At 43.3% G+C, this 25723-nt stretch overlaps 2 protein-coding genes across 4 annotated transcripts in view; one reads left to right on the top strand and one right to left on the bottom strand.

Annotated features, from left to right (window-relative positions):
• OPHN1 (oligophrenin 1) overlaps window positions 1-14960 on the bottom strand; it is a 231127-nt gene extending 216167 nt beyond the window's left edge. Inside the window, exons 1-3 of one of the 3 annotated variants that reach the window (XM_073600213.1) lie at window positions 14810-14941; window positions 9548-9705; window positions 6739-6900 (exon numbers count right to left, since the gene is read on the bottom strand). In XM_073600213.1, the coding sequence (XP_073456314.1) occupies window positions 6739-6900; window positions 9548-9593 (208 nt within the window). In that variant the 5' untranslated portion in view covers window positions 9594-9705; window positions 14810-14941. Of the gene's footprint in view, window positions 1-6738; window positions 6901-9547; window positions 9706-14809 lie in introns of all 3 variants that reach the window. The other 2 variants (XM_073600212.1, XM_073600214.1) reach the window with 2 other exon arrangements.
• Window positions 7459-9340, top strand: LOC141107343 (uncharacterized). The gene is made up of 2 exons (XM_073598031.1): window positions 7459-7492; window positions 7652-9340. The coding sequence occupies exons 1-2, from the start codon at window positions 7459-7461 to the stop codon at window positions 8560-8562; spliced, it is 945 nt and encodes a 314-aa protein (XP_073454132.1). The 3' UTR covers window positions 8563-9340.
• Window positions 14961-25723: the final 10763 nt, after the last annotated feature.

Genomic DNA, 25723 nt, shown 5'->3' with positions numbered 1-25723 from the left:
GGAGGAAAAATAAATAAAAATGGAGGAAAAAAAGCAAAGAAAATAAAAATGGAGGAAATAAAGAGAAAAAAAAATAAAATAAATACAAATGGAGGAAAAAATAAAATAAAAATGGAGGTAAAGAAAGAAAAGAAAAAGGGGAAGAAAAAACATTTAAAAATGGAGGAAATAAAAAAGCACATGTGCGTTGCGCGGGTGTGAATGAGGCCCTGAGAGAAAACGATGAACGCACAGGAAACCGCCAACATATAAATAGATGATTGATGACATTGTATCTCGTGTACAAATTCCAGAGAAGAAGCGCGGAATCGTTGCCATAGCAACAAATCAGATTCCAGTCGTCGGTTCTGCAGGTGGGATTGGGAAATAAATGGCGAGATCTGTCCGTTATTACAAATATGTGTCTTTAGCGACAGTCGTCCATCACCAGGCCGGGGTGCAGATTATCCATAGACATGGCTTTTATTTTATTATGTGATCAGCTGTATTTGTCATTGAAGGTTTCTCGGCATTTCACCGCACCTTTCACCACCATTGTTTACTGACACGACTGTCAGGAGACGTCACCAGTCAGTAGGTGACAATGACTCATCTCTGAACAATGGCCTGTCACTACATCGCACACAATAGGACATAATAAGCTAAACACACAGCCAAGGGAGCCTTTTCACCTGGCAAAGGATTTGTATATATGTCCATCCAGTCCTGAGAATTACACAGCCCTGCCAAGTGGATGACACCAGTTACAGATAAGATACAATGGTGTCATCTCTCCACCCTTAGGGCTCATTCCCATTAGCGGTGGAGGGATACTCCAGTTATGCCTCATTTTTAAACACCCCCCAACCGCTCCCCCTTTAGCTGCAGAGTCAGTTCTCGGAGGGGTGTACACACAACAGAAATGACACCCCCTGGCACTTTCAGGGTACAACCTACGGAGCGCGGCCCAGTCTAGTGAGTGGGGCTGATCTACAAGTGTCCTGTATCTGTAATGGTTTGCAGCGTGCTAGTGCAGGGTCATCACTGACTGTGGAACATTTTGCATTTCATTTGGAAATCAAGGTCCCAGAGTCTGGAGGAGGAGTGGGGAGGCACAGAATCCAAGTTGCATGAGGTCCAGTGTGACGTTTCTACAGTCAGTGATGATTTGGAGAGCCGAGTCATCTGCTGGTGTTGGTCCATTGTGTTTTATCAAGTCTAAAGTCAGCTCAGCCCTCTACCAGGAGGTTCTGGAGCACTTCATGCTGACCAGCTTTATGGAGATGCCGATTTTCCAAAAGGTCTTGGCACCTGCCCACACTGCCAAAAGTACCAATAACCTGGTTTAATGATCTTGGTATTGCTGTGCTTGGATGGCTAGAAAACTCGCCTGACCTAAACCCCATAGAGAATCTGTGGGGAATTGTCAAGAAGAAGATGAGACATCAGACCCAACAATGCAGACAAGCTGAAGGCCGCTATCCAAGCAACCTGGGCTTCCATAACAGCTCAGCAGTGCCACAGGCTGATCACCTCCATGCCACGCCGCATTGATGCAGTAATTAACGCAAAAGGAGCCCCGACCAAGTATTGAGTGTATACTATACATGGACCCCAACCAAGGATTGAGTGTATACTATACATGGACCCCAACCAAGTATTGCGGCGTGGCATGGAGGTGATCAGCCTGTGGCACTGCTGAGCTGTTATGGAAGCCCAGGTTGCTTGGATAGCGGCCTTCAGCTTGTCTGCATTGTTGGGTCTGATGTCTCATCTTCTTCTTGACAATTCCCCACAGATTCTCTATGGGGTTTAGGTCAGGCGAGTTTTCTAGCCATCCAAGCACAGCAATACCAAGATCATTAAACCAGGTTATTGGTACTTTTGGCAGTGTGGGCAGGTGCCAAGACCTTTTGGAAAATCGGCATCTCCATAAAGCTGGTCAGCATGAAGTGCTATACTATACATGGACCCCAACCAAGTATTGAGTGTATACTATACATGGACCCCAACCAAGGATTGAGTGTATACTATACATGGACCCCAACCAAGTATTGAGTGTATACTATACATGGACCCCAACCAAGTATTGAGTGTATACTATACATGGACCCCAACCAAGTATTGAGTGTATACTATACATGGACTCCAACCAAGTATTGAGTGTATACTATACATGGACTCCAACCAAGCACTGAGTGTATACTATACATGGACTCCAACCAAGCACTGAGTGTATACTATACATGGACTCCAACCAAGTATTGAGTGTATACTATACATGGACTCCAACCAAGTATTGAGTGTATACTATACATGGACTCCAACCAAGCATTGAGTGTATACTATACATGGACTCCAACCAAGCATTGAGTGTATACTATACATGGACTCCAACCAAGCATTGAGTGTATACTATACATGGACTCCAACCAAGCATTGAGTGTATACTATACATGGACTCCAACCAAGCATTGAGTGTATACTATACATGGACTCCAACCAAGTATTGAGTGTATACTATACATGGACTCCAACCAAGTATTGAGTGCGTACTATACATGGACTCCAACCAAGCATTGAGTGTATACTATACATGGACTCCAACCAAGTAGTGAGTGTATATTATACTGTACATGGACTCCAACCAAGCATTGAGTGTATACTATTTATACCTATTTATTGGTCTTATGTATTAATCTTATTTTCTGAGATACTGAATTTTGTGTTTTCACTAGCTGCAGGTCATAATCATCAAAATTTCACTTTTTGAATTGAATTACAGAAATAAATTAACTTTTTCAAATTTAACTATTCAAATTTTTTTAGATGCATATTATATTATATATTAGGGATGCACCGATACCATTCTTTTTACAAGTACAGATTTTTTTTTTTTTTTTTTTTAGTATTTCCCAATACCAATTACCGATACCTACCGCAACTGTTTTCACTTCAGCTGTCATCAATGGTACAAAGCATTGAAAAGTTACAAATGAAATAAATTGATTTTTGTTTAATTTTGAGCTTTTTCAATGTGAAATGTGTAAATATATGTTAATATATATGTGTAAAATTATTCACTAACAAAACAAACAAAAAAAAAAAAATTTGAATTGTTTATCATTTATAAAATAGTGAAAAACAAAAAAGTGAAAAAAAAGCAGGAAATTAAATGGAGGCAAATAGGGAGTTAATTAAGGCCGATTAGAGTAAATTAAGGGTTTATAAGGGGTTAAACAGAGGAACATTTGTTCATCCCTTTTGATCTGCAGATGAAGAAACAGAAAGATACAAAAAGAAACAAGGTTTCTTTTTATTTTAGTGTTTCACCAGTTGTTAATAAACATTGCTGGCAGCTCCAACTGGACTTTAACACTTTAGCTGTCAACAGGGGAGACCCACCGACAGCTCAAAGAACCGGGTTCAGATATCGGTGCAACCCTATTAGTAGTGTGTATTTTATATATATATATATATATATATATATATATATATATATATATATATATATATATATATATATATATATATATATATATATATGTGTGTGTGTGTGTGTGTGTGTGTGTGGAGATGTGACCCCATGTCACAGGAGCATATGAGCAGTGTAGGCCTGATTTTGGTAGGCTTACTAATTGTACACCTGTATGCTGGCTTCATAATCATCCCAGAAATAGAGGTCAGTGCTCATCCGTATGGCCCGTACACACGATCCGAATATCGTACGAAAACAGTCGTCCGAGGAAGGATCCTACGATATTCGGATCCTATGTACACTACTTTCGACAGCCGATCACGACTGTTCATCCGATATTATTTGATCGGACATACACAAAAATTTTACTCGTACGATTCCAGATCGTACAATTTTCGTTCAGTCAGCATAGTTGTCGTCCGAAAATACAATACAAATACATTACAACACATGACATCACTTCCGATTTTTCGGTCTGTCGTACGAAAATTTTCGTGACTTTAGCTATTCAGTCTCTACTCTACTCTCTACTCTCTACGCTACTAAGCAAGAACGGTCGTACAATCGGTCGTACGATATTCGGAACGTGTGTACGAGGCATTAGAGACAGCTCCGGCCGGCAGACAGGAGGTCTGGCCTAGGAGTCAGGAGGGAGCCAATGCAGCATGAAGCTGCAAGCACAGGAGGTGCTGAACATCAGGTCCGGGGAAAACAGACCAAGGCCTAGGGGGTAAGGCCTGGGCAGGAGTGCTGCGTTTTTAGCCAGGAAAGCTGAATTCTGGTTGTTCTGAAGCAGGACTGTAATGCTGAATACCCCTGCAAGGGAATCTGATGTTTATTTTTCAACCTTCCATTTCTTTTGAATAAAAATGGGCTGCCATGCCCTTGAAAATGCAGTCGGTACTGACATGATTTCTTCAACTCAGACGCACCACTAGAGCTTAATCACCCCGGATCGTATAATATAGATATTTTTTTTTTTTTTTTAAACATAATAAAAAATATATTTAAATAATATTATAAAAAAATGTATTTAATTATTATAATAAAAAAAGATCTCCCTTCCCGCCGACCGTACGCAGATGTGCGTACTCGGCTTTCCGGGGTTATACCGGGATGATGCCCGCAGCTGCAGGCATCATCCCGGTACCGTTGTTTCCAGCGGGCGATCGGCTACCCGTGTATAACAACTGATGCGGCTAAAAGCCGCTCGGCTGTTATACCGGAGGAGCGGGAGGGGACATCCCTCCTCTCCCGCCGCTGTTACCGGGCCTCCCGTGCGATCGGGAGGCCCGGTGTCCGTTCGGCTGCCTTCGGCGGCTGGGGGCGGGCTGGAACGAAGCTGCGAGCGGCTTCGTTCCAGCCTTCTTGTTGTAAACGCGGAAGCGACGTCATGACGTCACTTCCCGTTTACTCGGCTGCCAATGGCGCCGAATTTAAAAAAGTACACAGTATTCAGAATCGCCGTTTTCGGCGATCTGAATACTCTGAAGTGCAGAGGAGGGATCGGGGGTCTTTTAGACCCCCGATCCCTCCATAAAGAGTACCTGTCACCACATATTACTGTCACAAGGGATGTTTACATTGCTTGTGACAGCAATAAAAGTAAAAAAAAAAAAAAAATTTAAACACAATTTATAAAGTACAAAAATAAATAAAATAAATAAAAAAAAAATTTTTTTAAAGTGCCCCTGTCCCCGCAAGCTCGCGCAGCGAAGAAAACGCATACAGAAGTCGCGCCCGCATATGTAAACGGTGTTCAAACCACACATGTGAGGTATCGCCGCGATCGTCAGAGCGAGAGCAATAATTCTAGCCCTAGACCCCCTCTGTAGCTCAAACCTGGTAACCGTAAAAAAATTTTAAAGCGTCGCCTATGGAAATTCAAAGGTACCGTAGTTCGTCGCCATTCCACGAGTGCGTGCAATTATAAAGGGTGACATGTTTGGTATCTATTTACTCGGCGTAACTTCATCTTTCACATTATACAAAAAATTGGGATAACTTTACTGTTTGGATTTTTTAATATTCATGAAAGTGTCACTTTTCCAAAAATTTGCATTTAAAAACGCTGCACAAATACCGTGTGATATAAAATATTGCAACAATTGCCATTTTATTCTCTAGATTCTCTGCTAAAAAAATATAAATAATGTTTGGGGGTTCTAAGTGATTTTCTAGCAAAAAATATGGATTTTAACTTGTAAACACCAAATTTCAAAAATAGGCTTAGTCATGAAAGGGTTAAATAACATAATAAAAATATATTTAAATAATAAAAATATATTTAAATATAATAAAAATATACTTAAATATTATTATAAAAAAAAAACTTAAATATAATAAAATATATATATATATATATATATATATATATATATATATATATATATATATATATATATATTAAATGCAACAATTTTTTAAAGTGTGTGTAAAGGCAATATATCAGTCTAGGATGGAGAAGGAAAGGGTTGGGTCCCCTGTCAGTTTTATTTCTAAACACAAATAGAAACACAATTAAAAATGGGGTGTTGGATACAGGTTTTCAATGAGTAAATTGAATTATCACTGGGCCTTTTGTGATCCTCTATGCCAGGAGTAGGCAACCTCTGCCCTCCAGCTGTAATGTAACTACAAATCCCATCATGCCTCTGCCTCTAGAAATCATGCCTGTGATTGTCGGGGTTTTGCAATGTCTCATGGGACTTGTAGTTTCAGAACAGCTGGAGGGCCCGAGGTTGCCTACCCCCGCTCTATGCAATGCAGGCCGATCATGGCCGGTGGGAGGGGCCAGCAGGGTCACATTGGCTCTGTACTCCTCTCAAGAGCCCTCAGCCCTGATGCAAGCAGTGGGAGGAGCTATGCAAATATGAAAAGACCTTGATGGATGGATGTCAGTCTGGAGGAGTGGGTGTTCCTAGGCAGACTGCGTTTGCACGTACACCTCCCACATGTGACGCTGAGCCTACAAGTTTGAAAGAACTAAAATCCAATGAATGAAAGGGGGTGGGGCGAGAGACAGGCTAGGGAAGAAAGGGCTAGATGCTGGACATCCTCCAGTCAAGAAATGAGGTGGGCTCCGGGTGTGCAGCATCGAATGCACATTGTGGGAAGCTCACAGTGTGCAGTGAATTCAGAGGAAGCCATTTCAGTCCAGAAGAGGAGCCGGGAGAACTGTGCAAGACTGAAGGGAAGGCTGGGAGGGAGGATCTGAAGTCCAATATTGGGGTGAATACAGCCATACACATAGCAATGGGTGGTTTTTGAAGCTTTCTTACCCTTGATGGCGCTGATGAGAGCGTTTCCATCCTTGATGACGTCTTTGATGAATTTGTTGGTCCTCTCCAGCTCCTGCTCATACCCCTTCAGGCTCTCTCTGAAGACCGGGCTGTCCAGGTAGCAGTCGCTGAACTCCAGAGGTGGGTGGCCCATGGTTAGTCCTGGAGGAGGAAGACAACCGTCACTACAACGTCCACCCAGCACAGACCGATCTGTATCTATTCTATGGACTGAGGGGGGCGCTGTACTTTAATAGTCAATTATTAAAATGCATAGAGTTCCATTGATCCCCCTTATTGGTTACCTTTGGCCCCTTTCACATTTGTGCGACTTGTCCTGCGACTTGGGAAAGTCACATGACAAGTCGTACCCCCCCCCCCCCCATGATTTCCAATGAGTAACGTTCATATCTGTGCGACTTCAAGTCACAGCGACTTCAAAGTAGTCCCTGCACTACTTTGGTCCGACTTTGATGCAACTTCAGGTCCATAGACATCAAGATTTAAAAGGAGCCTTAAAGTGATATCACTCCCTCAGATTTTTCTGGACTTCCAGCAGACTTAAAGCTACATCAAACCCAAAACCAAAAATATAATAAATTGCAGCTAACCAATCATTAGATGTTGTGGCTGCATTTGTTTTCTTTTAGGCTTTTTTTCTCTGTTTTCACCTGGTGATCTGGCCAGTAACACCTCCTGTATTAGAGCGCCCAACTCTGGATGAAGGAGCACAGGAGGCACATCAGACAGCATTGTGAGAGAAGTGTTAGATGTAATAGTACTAGATTTAGATACACTAACAAATTAATGCTGAATGCCAACTAATGCTTTATAATCAGTTACAACTTTTTTTACCTTTTGGGTTAAAGGTTTTACATAAATGAAAGCTGATCATTGTAAGCACCCCTGTCAGTGGTAAATGGTTTGTCTCAACGAAAGGAAAGAAAGGGAGAGCAAAAGAAAGAGAAAGAGAGAGAAAGAGAAAGAAAGAGAGAAAGAGAAAGAAAGGGAGTGAAAGAGAAAGAAAGAGAGAAAGACAGAAAGAGAAAGAAAGAGAGAGAGAAAGAGAAGGGAGTGAAAGAAAGAGAGAAAGAGAAAGAAAGAGAGAGAAAGAGAAAGAAAGAGAGAGAAAGAGAAAGAAAGGGAGAGAAAGAGAAAGAAAGGGAGAGAAAGAGAAAGGGAGAGAAAGAAAGAAAGAGAGAGAGCGCAAAAGAAAGAGCGCAAAAGAAAGAGCGAAAGAAAGAAAGAAAAAATGAAAGAAAGAAAGAAAGAGCGAAAGAGCAAAAGAGCGAAAGAAAGAGCAAAAGAGCGAAAGAAAGAGCAAAAGAGCGAAAGAGCGAAAGAGCGAAAGAGCGAAAGAAAGAAAGAAAGAAAGAAAGAAAGAAAGAAAGAAAGAAAGAAAGAAAGAAAGAAAGAGCAAAAGAAAGAAACAAAGAGCAAAAGAAAGAAAGAAAGAAAGAGCAAAAGAAAGAAAAGAAAGCGAAAGAAAGAAAAGAAAGCGAAAGAAAGAAAAGAAAGCGAAAGAAAGAAAAGAAAGCGAAAGAAAGAGCAAAAGAAAAAAAAAAAAGAAAGAGCAAAAGAAAAAAAAAAAAAAAAAGAAAGAGCAAAAGAAAGAGCAAAAGAAAGAGCAAAAGAAAGAGCAAAAGAAAGAGCAAAAGAAAGAGCAAAAGAAAGAGCAAAAGAAAGAGCAAAAGAAAGAGCAAAAGAAAGAGCAAAAGAAAGAGCAAAAGAAAGAGCAAAAGAAAGAGCAAAAGAAAGAGCAAACAGGAACGAAAGAAAGAAAAAGAAAGAAGAGAGCTAATGCAGCCATCACATCACATCTAAGAATGGGAAAGCTGTTATATAATAAATGTTGGCTTTTGGATTTAATACCACTTTAAAAACTTGTCTCCTGCCCACAGTACACCCCCAGCTTGCTTCTGGGTTTGCATATCTATCCATCCGCTCCTGAGGTTTACACAGCTCTGCCAAGAGGACACCACCTACAGTAGGGCCCCATTGACACTTGGGCATAGTGGAAAGGCAGATGGCCGATTGGACACCCACCCTATTGGTTGAACTGGGTGGACTAGTCTTTTTTAACCAGGTTAACTATGACACAGCATGAGTTTGGCATCTGATCTCAGCGGAAGATTTCGGCTGAAATCAGCTGATCGCCTGCATCCAATCACACACAGAGTTCTGTGTTTACAAAAACACAGAACTTTATGTATTGTGAACAGCAATCTGTTTCTTCTCCTCTTTAAGGAAAAAAAAAAAATGGGAGGACCTATTACAATTGTTAGCCGCTGGGTTAAATGAAAAAAATAAATAAATAAAAAAAAAAAAATATATATATATATATATATAGTTAGCATGCACCAGGCTTTAGGCATACCCCTTGATCTCCCTGGATGTTACCCCTTCCCAGCCAGTGATCTCTGTATTAGTGTCACTAGCGATGTCCGTGTCAGTTAGTAACCCTCCCAGCCAGTGTCTGTTAGTGCCAGATTGTTCACCACACTAATAGTCGCTGATCACCGTCATTACTAGTAAAGCATCTATAGCTCTGTAAATTGCAGTACCAAAGACATGTATCAGAATACATTTTGGCTTTAATTTATGAAGAAAACACAGTATATTTTATTGGATAGGTTTTATAGCAGAAAGCTTTTTTTGTTTTGTTTTCATTATTTTATGTTTTTTTTGGGTTTATATAATAAAATAAAAAACTGATGTGATGATCAAAACCAACCAAAAGAAATCTGTGTAAAAAAAAGAAAAATGATACATTTAACTTTGGTACAGCATTGCATGACTGCGCAATTACCAGTTAAAGTAGCGCAGTGCAGAATAGGTAAAGATGCTCTGGTCATGAAGGGGGGTAAATCTTCTGGTGCTGAAGTGGTTAAAGTCCAAACTTTGTGGCTGATAGGTGCTAATGGTCCAATAATCCTACTGGAGGGAAGTCAGACACTGATCTCTATCCTGATGGGAGACAAGTGACACTAATTAAATGTGACACCAAGAGCACAACGTAAACAAGACTGACATGTGTCACTAATAAAATAATATGTGTCTGATTTATTTACATATCCCGAGGCACAGAAAACCCGGGAGAGAGAAATCTTCCGCATCCGACATTATGGAAGAGCTGTACAGAGGTTGGTGTAAATCTGATCACCAAAATCCCATACAGGCTTTACCATGGAAATAATGTTTCAAAGGTGATTTCATCAAATAATTCCTGGTGATCCTGCCATATCGCTTCTTGTTCAGGCACTTCCTGTTATAAGGTGACAATGCTCTGTCCCCGCCTCCTGCGTTGTCACTCTGTTTCAACACCTTTCCCACAGACACGGCCCACTATTGTCATCATCAGGAAACCCCCCGAGAAATGTCATGTAGTCATCGCTGGAGTGCATGGAGGTGAGAAGTGGCTGAAAAGAGGACGCAGCAGTGCTAACAGACGCTTCACACCGGAACACAAGGGGCGCTCACTACTGATCACCAATATTTATAGGGGCGCTCACTACTGATCACCAATATTTATAGGGGCGCTCACTACTGATCACCAATATTTATAGGGGCGCTCACTACTGATCACCAATATTTATAGGGGCGCTCACTACTGATCACCAATATTTATAGGGGTGCTCACTACTGATCACCAATATTTACAGGAGCATTCACTACTGATCACCAATATTTTTAGGGGCATTCCTTACTGATCACCAATATTTAAAAGAGAACTCACTACTGATCACCAATATTTAGGGTTGGTTCATACCACAAAAACACGCTCCAGATCCATTCGGGGTGCACTTCTGCACGCATGTTTTTAACACTTTCCAGTGCATTTTTGATGGGTTTTCAGATGCATTCCAAATGTTTTTTTTCACTAGACTGTCTGTACATGCGCTTTTGATCCGTGTTACTTTGTTCCAGTACAGCCCAGTGCAGGAAAAATGCAGCATGTTCTACTTTTTTTCTGAAACTGGAACGCACTGGAACAGCAAGCACTGGTGTGAGAACTTTGTCATTGGAAACCATATAACTGACTTTCCATGTGTCTTTTTAAACAGAAAAAGAACGTACTGGACTGCATGTGGTGTGAACTGGCCCTTAAAGGAGAACTCACTACTGATCACCATTTAAAGGAGAACTCACTACTGATCACCATTTAAAGGAGAACTCACTACTGATCACCAACATAAAGGAGAACTCACTACTGATCACCAACATAAAGGAGAACTCGCTACTGATCACCAACATAAAGGAGAACTCGCTACCGATCACCAACATAAAGGAGAACTCACTACCGATCACCAACATAAAGGAGAACTCACTACCGATCACCAACATAAAGGAGAACTCACTACTGATCACCAACAAAGGAGAACTGACTACTGATCAACATAAAGGAGAACTCACTACTGATCAACATAAAGGAGAACTCACTACTGATCACCATTTAAAGGAGAACTCACTACTGATAACCAACAAAGGAGAACTCACTACTGATCACCAACAAAGGAGCACTCACTACTGATCACCATATAAAGGAGAACTCACTACTGATCACCATATAAAGGAGAACTCACTACTGATCACCATATAAAGGAGAACTCACTACTGATCACCAACATAAAGGAGAACTCACTACCGATCACCAACATAAAGGAGAACTCACTACTGATCACCAACATAAAGGAGAACTCACTACTGATCACCAACAAAGGAGAACTCACTACTGATCACCAACAAAGGAGAACTCACTACTGATCACCAACAAAGGAGAACTCACTACTGATCACCAACAAAGGAGAACTCACTACTGATAACCAACATAAAGGAGAACTCACTACTGATCACCAACAAAGGAGAACTCACTACTGATAACCAACATAAAGGAGAACTCACTACTGATCAACATAAAGGAGAACTCACTACTAATGACCATTTAAAGGAGAACTCACTACCGATCACCAACATAAAGGAGAACTCACTACTGATCACCAACAAAGGAGAACTCACTACTGATCACCAACATAAAGGAGAACTCACTACTAATGACCATTTAAAGGAGAACTCCGTACTGATCACTAACTTTTAAAGGGACATTTACTAATGAGTACTCGCTACCAAATCACCAACAGTTAAAAGGTCAATTACTACAGACTCACCTCAAGAAATGTGATAGGCAGATTTTTTTCTAGCCTTTTTCTATAAAAATAAAAAAATAAAGTGGCTAACACTAACCAAAACTGCTCTCGGTCTAAAAGAAAAAAAAAAAAAAAAATGGTGGATGAATTGTCAACTATCACAGCACTAAAAGCTGCTTAGCAGCTGCACATACACAGAGGGGCGGGGACGATAGTGACATCATTGACCTACTATAATCACGTTGCCATATAGGGATCAATAATATGAGTATCCCCGCCCCTTTGTGTATGTGCAGTTGCTGAGAATCCCTGCCTGCAGCTGATTGGCTCGGCACTGACAGCTTCCTTCTGGAAGATCATCTGGTTTTAGTTTTTGTCACCTGTATCCTAATGGGAAGATTCCCCTTCATTTCCTGCTCTGGAGATGGAACAGGAAGTGGCAGGTCAACACCAGCCCAATGCAAGGACAGTGGAAATCCTCTGGTGGTCTGTGTCCCCCCCAATGCACAGTGTTGGAGCATGCTGATTTAGATCTGTCGCCGCACACAAAACGCATCACAATGCTCTTCTTTGCATAGATTTAAATAGAAGTTAAAAAAAGAAAAAAACAAAACTGGGATCCATTGTAATAAGGCAGGGTGCGATCTCCTGGTGGTGCGGACAGACTTTCCCCAGGACGAGGGGGGTGACTCTCTCCAATGGGGACACAGACACTGGTCAGAGGGTCTAACCCCTCCCCATTCTGATCATAGCTTGTATAAAGGGCTGTACATATGAGAGGTGGAGGGGGGTCCCCTGTCCTGAGGAGTCCTCTACACTGACACATGGGAGGGGCCATCCGAGGACGGGTGATCCATAGAGATCCACAGAGATCCGCAGAGGTCTACAGAGATCCGCAGAGATCCACAGAGGTCTACAGAGATCCACAGAGGTCTACAGAGATCCACAGAGGTCTACAGAGATCCACAGAGGTCTACAGAGATCCACAGAGGTCTACAGAGATCCACAGAGGTCTACAGAGATCCACAGAGGTCTACAGAGATCCACAGAGGTCTACAGAGATCCACAGAGGTCTACAGAGGTCCACAGAGGTCTACAGAGGTCCACAGAAGTCTACAGAGATCCATAGAGGTCTACAGAGATCCACAGAGGTCTACAGAGATCCACAGAGGTCTACAGAGATCCACAGAGGTCTACAGAGATCCACAGAGGTCTACAGAGATCCACAGAAGTCTACAGAGGTCTACAGAGATCCATAGAAGTCTACAGAGATCCATAGAAGTCTACAGAGATCCATAGAAGTCTACAGAGATCCATAGAAGTCTACAGAGATCCATAGAAGTCTACAGAGATCCATAGAAGTCTACAGAGATCCATAGAAGTCTACAGAGATCCACAGAGGTCTACTGAGGTCTACAGAGATCCACAGAGAACCATAGAGGTCTGCAGAGATCCATAGAGGTCTGCAGAGATCCATAGAGGTCTGCAGAGATCCATAGAGGTCTGCAGAGATCCATAGAGGTCTGCAGAGATCCATAGAGGTCTGCAGAGATCCATAGAGGTCTGCAGAGATCCATAGAGGTCTGCAGAGATCCATAGAGGTCTGCAGAGATCCATAGAGGTCTGCAGAGATCCATAGAGGTCTGCAGAGATCCATAGAGGTCTGCAGAGATCCATAGAGGTCTGCAGAGATCCATAGAGGTCTGCAGAGATCCATAGCGGTCTGCAGAGATCCATAGAGGTCTGCAGAGATCCACAGAGCCGAGCGCCCAGTAAACCTTGTACTGCCATCCCTGTCAAGGGCTCGTCATTATATGTTAGTCATCCAATGAGGAGGCTGGAACCCAATTACAATCAGACTTCATGCAAAAAGGATGCAGTAGCCATAGCAACCAGACTGCACATAATCAGCATACAGTACCCCATAGTAACCATACTTCCCTTAGCAACCATATTTCACATACTAGCATCCTATAGCAACCGGACTGCACAATAAAGATGTAGTAGCCAGAGCAACCAGACTTCATGCAATAAGGATGCAGTATCCCATAGCAACTGTTCTCACCCAATCAGGATGCAATATCCCTTAGAAACCTGACATCAAGCAACAGGGATGCAGTATTCCATAGCAACCATACTGCACATACTAAGGATGCCGTATCCTATGGTGACCAGACCTCATACAAGGATTCAGTAGCCATAACAACCAGCCCCAAGACAAAAAGGATGCAATATTCCATAGCAACCACACTTCACATACCAAGGAAGCAGTATCTTATGGTAACTAATGTAAATATAATAAGGATGCAGTAATCCTTGGCAACCAGATTTCATACAATGAGAATACAGTATCCAACCATATTTCCCATACTAAGGATGCAGTTTCCCTTAGCAACCATATTTCCCATAATACAGTAGCAGGGCCCTCTGACTCCTCAGGTATTGAATTGTAATGTCTGCCCCCATGTTGTAAAGCGCTGAGCAAACTATAGGCACCAAATATAATAATAATCCCTAGCAACTTCATTTCCCATAATAAGAAAGCAGTAGGTCATAGCAACTAGTCTTCATATAATAAGGATACAGTATCCCATAGCAACCACAAATCCCATAATAGGGATGCAGTATTCCTTAGCAACCATATTTCCCATAATAAGGAAGCATTATGTCACAGCAACCAGTCTTCATATAAGGATGCAGGATCCCATGGCAACCAGAACACCAATAAGGCTACAGCATCCCTTAGCAACCATTCTTCCCATGCTGAGGATGGAGGATCCCATAGCAACCGTCTCAGCCAATCAGTGTGCAGTATTGTATGGCCGGGAATGGATGGTCGGTGTGGAGAGGCCGCCCCTCCCCCTCCCCGGTGTATGGAGGAGATGATCCCGGTGTCCTCCGTACATCTCCCCCGGTGATTGGTGTACCTGTCCTCCCGGAGCTCCGTCTTCTTCTCTCTCAGGCGGTGATGATGAGCGCAGATCCCCCTCCACCATCCACCATTCCTCCTCCTCCTCCTCCTCCTCCTCCGACACCTCTCCCTCCAACCTTCCTTCCCCGATCCTTCCAGGAACAGGCCCCTCCCCCAAGACACGCCCACCTCCTCGTCCCTCTCCGCCCTTTATCTTCTTAAAGAGAAAAAACAAAGACAGGAAGAGAATTCCCGGACCTGTCATTCCCCCCACCTCCAACTTCCGGGGACACCTCTCCCAACTTCCGGGGACACCTCCCCTCCTACATCCGGGGACACCCCCTCACATCCTCCCCCACTGACCCCTCTCCCTCTCTGCTTCTTCCTTCTGTCATACTGTCCATCTGTTTTTTCCTTCTTTACCTCCATTATATCTCCACATTTATTATCCCTTCTCCCTCCACTATTCCCCAGTTACCCTCCTACCCCCTCCCCCATCTTCATCCCTATTCCCCCCTCCCCCATCTTCATCCCTATTCCCCCCCTCCCCCATCTTCATCCCTATTCCCCCCCCTCCCCCATCTTCATCTCTATTCCCCCCATCTTCATCCCTATCCCCCCCCCCTCCCCCATCTTCATCCCTATCCCCCCCCCCCTCCCCCATCTTCATCCCTATCCCCCCCTCCCCCATCTTCATCCCTATCCCCCCCTCCCCCATCTTCATCCCTATCCCCCCCTCCCCCATCTTCATCCCTATCCCCCCCTCCCCCATCTTCATCCCTATCCCCCCCTCCCCCATCTTCATCTCTATTCCCCCCTCCCCCATCTTCATCTCTATTCCCCCCCTCCCCCATCTTCATCCCTATCCCCCCCTCCCCCTCCCTCCTTTTCAACCCATCCTATCCCTCCCCCTCCTTTTTCTTTTCTCCACTCGCCAACTCTGTTGCTCCCCATTTTCCCCCCTCTGCTCCACCCTCTCTCGCCAAGAGGGGACCGAGATCTGTCACCATGAGGAGATCTGTCACCACGAGGAGACCATCATCTGTCACCACGAGGAGACCTGTCACCACAAGGAGACCTGTCACCACAAGGAGACCTGTCACCACAAGGAGACCTGTCACCACAAGGAGACCTGTCACCACAAGGAGACCTGTCACCACAAGGAGACCAACATCTGTCACCAAGAGGAGACCATCATCTGTCACCAAGAGGAGATCTGTCACCAAGAAAAGACCAACATCTGTCACCGAGGAGACCAACATCTGTCACCACAAGGAGACCTGTCACCACAAGGAGACCTGTCACCACAAGGAGACCTGTCACCACAAGGAGACCTGTCACCACAAGGAGATCAACATCTGTCACCAAGAGGAGATCTGTCACCAAGAAAAGACCAACATCTGTCACCGAGGAGACCAACATCTGTCACCACAAGGAGACCTGTCACCACAAGGAGACCTGTCACCACAAGGAGATCAACATCTGTCACCAAGAGGAGATCTGTCACCAAGAAAAGACCAACATCTGTCACCGAGGAGACCAACATCTGTCACCACAAGGAGATCTGTCACTACAAGGAGACCGAGATCTGTCACCAAGAGATCTGTCGCCATGAGGAGACCATCATCTGTCGCCAAGAAGAGACCATCATCTGTCGCCAAGAAGAGACCATCATCTGTCGCCAAGAAGAGACCATCATCTGTCGCCACAAGGGGACCATCATCTGTCGCCACAAGGGGACCATCATCTGTCGCCACAAGGGGACCATCATCTGTCGCCACAAGGGGACCATCATCTGTCGCCACAAGGGGACCATCATCTGTCGCCACAAGGGGACCATCATCTGTCGCCACAAGGGGACCATCATCTGTCGCCACAAGGGGACCATCATCTGTCGCCACAAGGGGACCATCATCTGTCGCCACAAGGGGACCATCATCTGTCGCCACAAGGGGACCATCATCTGTCACCAAGGATACAAATGTCAGTATGGTGCGATGGGTGCAGCCTGGGCTGGGACAAATTGCATTGATGGAAGGTGTGGTACAGTGTGGTCCAAATGTGGTCCAAATTGTCAGGATAAATCCTATGGCTTTAAGAACGGCCGAAGAATCCAATCCAGCACACTTAATGCAGCACTTCTGAGAGACTGAAGAGATCTCTAATTGACAAACAGATAAAAAGAGCAAAGAGAGCAGACCAAGTGTAGCGGGTGTGTAAACATTTAATAAAGAAAGAATCAACTCACAAAGTAAGAAGAGAGTTACTCTTCTGGAGGCACCCAGGATCCCAAGATGGAGCTGCAGCTGCAAGGAGTGGACTATGTTGGCCAGGGTGACCAGGCAGCCTCAGGTCAGGAAGCAGCATGCATGTTACTATGGAGCACATGGGAGGACAGGAAATGATGAAACAGGAAGTGATGGGGGGTGGCAACACATTTGAAACCCAACGCCTCTTTTTCAAGCCAGCTGGCAACAGGTTTCGAAGCCGATGTCTCTTTTTTAACATGGTCCCACGCCTCACATTGCCATAATGTGGTATGTGAAGCACAATGATTGGCAGTTCATTGTCACCAAGTAACACTGCATGTGTCCCTCCTCTGTACTGCATCTGTCACTAGATTATACAGCAAGGTGGAGAGAAGTAGAATTGCTGTACATACTGTATGGACTCTGCACAGTACCACTTCTTTTATCCTGTATGCCGGGTGTAATTCTCAGCATCTGTTCTTATTCTGTATGAAAGCTGTAAGTGACATCTGATTGGTTGCTGTGGGTGACACCCCCCCCCCCCCCCCCATTTGGCACTAGTTTCTATACCTGGATTATACTGTGGCATTGAACATGGTCACATGATCCAGCAAGTACTGCAGACATGTGTTCATCGCAGACTGATCAGTACAATGATCTGGGCTGCAGGTACAGTTTGCTGGGAATTCTATGGGAGATGTTATCAGTACTGCCCCCTCCAGGCCACTCACCACCCCTCACATTTTGCATGAATGAACATTCCACACCGAGACTGCACTGACTAATCATCACACAACAGCCAGCTCAGAATTAATGGGACACACCACTCCCTTCCACCCCGACGCTCCATGGGAGATGTCCTCATTCCGATATTGCACCTGGGAATATAGCCTTTTTAAAGCATTAGACAATAGGTTTTTTTTTTTTTTTTTTTTTTTTTAACGTACGTGAAAAACGAATAAAAAATATGGATTTTATTATAATATAATAAATACATGTAAATATTTATTATTAATGCATTGAATGATGTGAAAAATAAAAAAGTCATTAATAGTAATAATTTATAATAATAATTACTAATAATAACTATTAGGATTAGTAGTAGTATTAAGTTTAACTTTAAACTGATATAAAAGATATAGATGAATCCATTTTTTCCCCATGATTTTGTTATCAGCCTTATGTAATTTCATATAATATTTTATATATATATATATATATATATATATATATATATATATATTTAATATTTTTTATATATATTTTATATATAAATAAAAAGGAATTATTAGGGCCAGTTCACACTATAGAAACGCAGTCTGGATGCGTTCCAGATGCTTTTCTGTATGTGCGCTTTTGGTGCGTTTTATGTGTTCCAGTGCTTTTTTTTCTTCCAAAGCTTAAATAAGGACATGTGTGTTTCAGTGCGTTTTTGATGAGTTTTTATCGCGTTCCAGCACAGTTCAGTGCAGAAAAAAATGTAGCATTTTTTTCTGGAATAGGAACGCACTGGAACTGACTGCACTGGTGGGGAACTATGCCATTGGAAACCAGATCACCTACTATCCATGCATTTTTTGATGCAGAAAAAAAGGCACTGGACTGCATTTGATGTGAACTGGCCCTTATTATACAGATATTAGAATTATGAATTATAATTTATTATTATTAGTTTTATTGTTTATTTGCACCCAGCATATAGTGAAATGCTACTGTGCAGAGTCCATACAAACAGGATAAGAACAAAGAATTGCCCTGATTGGCTCCTTCTCCCTACCCAAGTCTGAGCTCTGGTGTACATGGGATCATACTACATTGGTGCAAAATCACCAATACTGCTTTCATGAAAAATAAAAAAAAAAATGGATGAGCCGTTAATGAATATAAAATGGGATTAGTTTGTATTTATTAGCCTGAAGATCAACATATTCAAAATTATATAATATAAAATTAAATACTAAATTATTGACTTTTTAAAATAATTTCAATGTTTTATTAATAAAAACGTACATGTATGTATTTAAAATATAAATTTCAGGACTGGGTGAACAGGTAGAAAAGTTCTCATCCAATTTGTATCTATCAGTCTGGAGTTTCATTTATGAAAAATATATTTTTTTTATTGCTACGAATTATTGACTTTATTTAAATGTTTCGATACTTTTATTTATTGTATTAAAATATAATATGAAAAAAGAAGAAGTGGCAGACTTGGGCCTCATCCAAACAAAATACAAAAAATTTTTAGGAAATGCCAGAGAGAAAGGGGCGACACAGTGGTGTAGTGGGTAGCACTCTCGCCTAGCAGTAAAAAGGGTCACTGCTTCTGTCCAAAAATTAAAAAATTGACCCTAGTATATGAATGTGAGTTGGGGACCTTGGATTGTGGGCTCCTTGAAGGTAGGGACCGATGATACTCAGGTTGAACTGGATGGACTGGTGTCTTTATTCAACCTTACTATGTAACTATGTAACTGTAACTAAACACCGGTGTCCTACATTGATGGACTGGATCGGCCTCAAAGAGGAGACGTGTTAAATAAAATCATCAAATATTTATTGAGTCAGTTTCAAATATTTACAGATAGATTTTTGATATCCCAACAGGGGAAATACATAAAGTATGCACATAATAAAAATGAAAATGTACAGATGAAATCAATACAATCCATACAGTAGTATCTTAGTGTTGTCTGTACGATCAATGTTTCGCCACCAATTTGGCTTCTTCAGGACCCAGACATGACAGTGTTTTTTCTTTTAGAGTTAACCAACTCCATGTTTTAGGTAACTCTAAAAACTTTCATATGTCCCAGTGGGTCCTGAAGAAGCCATATTAATGGCAAAACCTCGATTGTACAAACACTATATGATACTACTGTATGGATTGTATTGATGTCATCTGTACATATTCATTTTTATTATGTGCACATTTTATGTATAATTTTTTTTTCCCCTGTCCGGGTATAAAAAAAATCTCTAAATATTTTAAAACGGACTCAAAAAATATTCGATGATTTTATTCAACATGTCTCCTCTTTGTGGGCGATAGAGTCCACCAGTGTAGGACAGCGGGGTTTCTCTCTGGTATTTCCTAGATCTTAATAAAATATACATTTCAGGACTGGTTGAATATTTAGAACAGTTAGCATTTAATGTGTATCTTTTTAGCAGTTTGGAGTTTAACTTATTAAAAAAAAAATATATATATATATATATATATATATATATATATATATATATATATATATATATATATATATATATATACACACACACACACTAATAATAATAAATGATTGACTTTTAAAAATTATTTCAATGTGTTATAATAAATACATTATAATTATTATTATTAAAAAATACATTTCAGGACTGAGTTGACAGGTAGACAATTTGTATCTTAGCCTGGAGTTTAACTTATTAAAAATATATATTATAATTATATATAATTATTACCAATAATAATACATTTTAATAAATAAAAGTTAGACATTTATTTCAATGTTTTACTGATAACTACTTATATGTATTTAGTATATTAAAATATAGGACTAGTTACATCTGATCATCTGCAGCCATTCTGTGTCTACATGCCCCCCAGCAAAGGGCCACCAGGCATTGGCGGGTTTCCAGCTGGTAATAGCGGACCGCGCTTGTGCCATGTATGTTGACGCCCAGGTGAGAGGGGGACAAAGTAGGGGCACAACTTGGAGGCAGGAACAGAGCGTTATCACCCTATAACATTAAAAGGGCCTAAACAAGGACCTCTTCGATCCTCACAGGTTATTTACATGAAAGCTGCAGATTTAAAAATAAAAAAAATGGAGTTGACCTTTAAAAAGGACAGTATGACGTTAAAGGTGATTATAGTGATTTGGTTTACATCACCCGATTTCAATATATCCGTCTATGCAGATATCTTTGTAGCTATCAACCTGCGATGAAGGCATTTGTTCTTTGATCCCATAAGACGACGAAGATTCCAGTAAGAGGGATGACTTGTTTGCAGTCTGTGTGTCTAGATCAGTCTTAATGTGGTTATTACAGAACCATCAAAGCCTTCTAAGTGGTTTCACTTTCACAGGGAAGTTAAATTACTAAAAAGCTGAAATGGCCATCAGATGGGCATAACATATGTTATGTAATACGGAATACAGCAAATGTAAGTAAAAAAATCCCTTATATTTGGAAACGAGTTCTAACACCAACGTATAGCATGCACATGGGAATTGGAAGTCACTCACTGCATATGTGGCGTGTTGTAGAGATATATACTGTATGGCCAAACATCGGTGAACACCTGACCAGGGCATCTATATGAGCTTGTTGGGACATCCCATTCGAAAACCACGGCCATTAAGATGGAATTGGTCAAACTGTGGCTTTAAGATCCTCCATTCCTCTGAGAAGACTTTCCACAAAATTTCAAAGTATGTCTGGGTATTTGTCCTCATTTGTGAGGTCGGGTACTGATGTTGCATGAGAAGACCTGGCTTGCAATTGGCATTCTAATTCTTCCCAAAAGGTGTTCCGTAGAGATGAGGTCAGGTACTGATGTTGGGTGGGGAGACCTGAGCCCACAGGTGTTCAGTAGGGTTGAGGTCAGGTACTGATGTTGGATGAGAAGACCCAACCCCAAAGGTGCTCTGTAGGGTGGTGTTCAGTATGGTTAATGTCAGGGGTCTGTGAAGGCTACTCTGTTTCTTCCACACTATTCCCATGATGTCCTTATGGAGCCCACTGGCCCCAGCCATGGGGGACCATTCCCCCCCACTGGCACCAGCCATGGGGGACCATTCCCCTCCCACTGGCACCAGCCATGGGGGACCATTCCCCCCCCACTGGCACCAGCCATGGGGGACCATTCCCCCCCCACTGGCACCAGCCATGGGGGACCATTCCCCCCCCACTGGCACCAGCCATGGGGGACCATTCCCCCCCCACTGGCACCAGCCATGGGGGACCATTCCCCCCCACTGGCACCAGCCATGGGGGACCATTCCCCCCCCACTGGCACCAGCCATGGGGGACCATTCCCCCCCCACTGGCACCAGCCATGGGGGACCATTCCCCCCCACTGGCACCAGCCATGGGGGACCATTCCCCCCCACTGGCACCAGCCAAGGGGGACCATTCCCCCCCACTGGCACCAGCCAAGGGGGACCATTCCCCCCCACTGGCACCAGCCAAGGGGGACCATTCCCCCCACTGGCACCAGCCATGGGGGACCATTCCCCCCACTGACACCAGCCATGGGGACCATTCCCCCCCACTGACACCAGCCATGGGGGACCATTCCCCCCCACTGACACCAGCCATGGGGGACCATTCCCCCCCACTGACACCAACCATGGGGGACCATTCCCCCCCACTGACACCAGCCATGGGGGACCATTCCCCCCCACTGACACCAGCCATGGGGGTTCATTCCCCCCCCACTGACACCAGCCATGGGGGACCATTCCCCCCACTGACACCAGCCATGGGGGACCATTCCCCCCACTGACACCAGCCATGGGGGACCATTCCCCCCACTGACACCAGCCATGGGGGACCATTCCCCCCACTGACACCAGCCATGGGGGACCATTCCCCCCACTGACACCAGCCATGGGGGACCATTCCCCCCACTGACACCAGCCATGGGGGACCATTCCCCCCACTGACACCAGCCATGGGGGACCATTCCCCCCACTGACACCAGCCATGGGGGACCATTCCCCCCACTGACACCAGCCATGGGGGACCATTCCTCTAACTGATACCAATGATGGGACACTATTCCTTCCACTAACAATAATTGGGGCACTATTCCTCCTCCTCCTCTTGATCACAGGTGCTATTTCGTTTTTGACTCCCACTGACCATCAAGCTGCGGCACTGTTAACTTCCACTGACTGTGGGGAATTTTCTACTCCCACTGGCCATGGTCCAGCCCCCCTAAATTCAGAAGGACAGTAAAGCTTGCCCCTTGTTTAGAAAGTTTGGAGATCTTTGCCCTAGAAGATAACCCTAGAGATGATCAAAAAGGTGAATTTAGTTTTTAAATTAAGCTAGTAGTGGTTACTGGCAGGACATATTAAATTAAACCACTCAAGGGCACATGCCTGTGCAACACTGAAGATCAAAGCCTGAAAGGAGCAGCAACGCAGGAGGAGAAAGTTGCAGGCGAGACTGCAGGATTTGAGTGACAACAAGAGGCGTGTCATCACCTCTTGGACTATCGAGGCAACCCTTCTTGTTGAAGAACCCAGTGCTACTGGGCTGGAGTCAACCTAAGCCTAGATTGATAGTTTTTTTGTAGGTTTTCCCTAAACTCAACTTGGCAAGCTTGCTGGTGGGGAAGGTCCCTGGCAATACTATTGTTAGATTCAATGGTGTTACGGTCTAACCTGCAGTTTTTAGTTTGTGAAATTCTTACCCGTTTGCTGCATTGGTTCTGCTAGACCTGTGCTGCTGGCTTCTGTGTTCACTTATAGGCATTGCCTGCTCTACTGTAAAATTATATCCCATTTCGTTCCATCACTTCCTGAGCCCACCTCCCAGTCTACTTTCCTATATACAGGGCTGCTATTAGAAATCACATTTTTAAAAATTTTAATTTTTGTGATTGGGGTGGCGCTCCCACCCCAATCACAAAAACTAAAATTTTTAAAAGTTATTTTCTTCAATGTTTTAAAAAGTTTTTTTTACAATTTTAAAAATTATTTTTATGAATTTTGAAAAAGATTTTTACAACACTGTTGAGAGAGGGGGTTTAAATGAAATATCAGGGTTCTAAACAGATCCCTAACATCTCACCTTTGAGACAGAGACAAGAAGGGCACAGATTCCTTTCTTTGTAGCCTCAGTTGCACTGAAGATGAAGGGTTTGACGGAGACAGAGGCTCCTGTTCATTATACATATAACTCTGTTATAAATGGACACAAGAGCAATCCCTACCGATCACTCACTGTGTCCAACTCAGAAAAAGAAAGGGTCAGCAAGTTACATACTTACCGGCCCCTTCCCCCACTCTCCATTCTAGTGAGCAGCTGGCGGAAGCAGGAAGCCGGCGGCGCTGTGGGGGGACGCAGGCACCCAGTGGGGAATCAGATGTGGGCAGCACACGGAGGGGGTCCGTTGTGGCAGGACAGGACGACAATTACAGCACAATGCACTGCGTCTGTCCCTCCAGCAGCTGAAAGCCGGTGGGAGGGAGAGGTGGAAGAAACCGATTTACAGGTGCTGGAGGGAGAGACACAGACAGTGCATTCTTCTGTGATTGTCCTCCTGTCCCACCGCACCGATCCCACTGTGTGCCCCCTACAGGAGGTCAGGTGATACCCCCATTGGTAGTCCTGCCTATATGTACAGACATGCTCCGTGCAGCCTGAGTTGCCTAAACAACTTCCTAGTTTCTCTGAGCTTCTTGTTTACCTTGTATTACTTGTATTGTGCCTGACTACTTATGTACCAACTCCGGCTTCATCTACCATTTTGGCTTGCCTGCCACCCAATCTAACTTCAGCTCCTTTCCTGGATCCTCTTCTGTCTGTACTCTGCACACATAAGTTGTCTCCACATTGTCAGCCGGCCATTCCAGGGGGCCACAACCTAGTTCGTTTGCTGCAAGTCCATACCCACCATTAGGGGCCCTGGTGAAGAAGCAGGCTGCGGCTTAGACTACACGCCCTGAGGAACCTCACGTTTGTTTTCTACAAGGGCTCACTACCATAGAAACCTGACAAATGGCCTGAGATGTGAATTCTGTTCTCCCTGGCCAACCACTAGAAGATTTCTTACCAGTGGTACATGCTGCGGAAGGGTATAGATAGTTTGGGGGAACCTTCAGAAAGCTATTGCTTCCCAAGCTATATCTGGGGCGGTCGGTTAATTTGTTATCTGGACCTCCAAGGCCCACTTCCTGGGGGGGGGGCCACTTTCTTAAAGAAAGGTCTACATTCAGGTCCGAGTGAAACCATGGATAGGATCACCAAGGAGAATTTTTTTCTGCTGGAAAAGAGTCCAGAGTAGCTGGGTACGAGTTTTAACATGGCAGGAAGCCTGGTGGATCACTCAGAGTTTGCAACTGCTTTGCTTTACAGTCAGACGGTGCTGGTCTGACTTGAAAGTCCTTTTCGGTATTAAATGTAAGTAGGATTCGGAACCTGTGTAAGGTTCTTTTAGATATTTTATGCGCTAATCCACCTCTTCCAAGGTTCTGCAGTTTGAATTATGTTAACCTTCCAAAAGTGACTGAAACCCAATTCTTCACTCCTCATAACAAGTTAAAGATCCAACCCTTAGGTGAAAAGTCATCCCACTGAACCACCTTTGGGGGCGCTACATTTACTGGGAAAAAAATCTAAAGAAAAAGAAGAATTTTTTTTTAAAGCGCCCCTCTCCCTGGCGCAGCAAAAAAAGCAAGTTGCGCCACCATATGTAAACGGTGTTCAAATCACACGTGAGGTATCACCGCAATCGTCAGAGTGAGAGCAATAATTCTAGCAAAAGACCACCTCTAACTCTAACCTGGTAACAATTAAAGTTTTTTAAAGCAACGCCTATGGAGATTTTTAGGTACCATAGTTTGTCGTCATTCCACGAGTGTGTGCAATTTCAAAGCGTGACATGTTGGGTATCTATTTACTCGGCGTAACATCTTTCACATTATACAAAAATATTGGGCTAACTT

The sequence above is a fragment of the Aquarana catesbeiana genome, linkage group LG09, assembly GCF_042186555.1.
Source record: "Aquarana catesbeiana isolate 2022-GZ linkage group LG09, ASM4218655v1, whole genome shotgun sequence".
Taxonomy (NCBI): domain Eukaryota; kingdom Metazoa; phylum Chordata; class Amphibia; order Anura; family Ranidae; genus Aquarana; species Aquarana catesbeiana.
The sequence above is the reverse complement of the archived record's forward strand: the minus strand, read 5'-3'. Positions and strand labels throughout refer to the sequence as shown.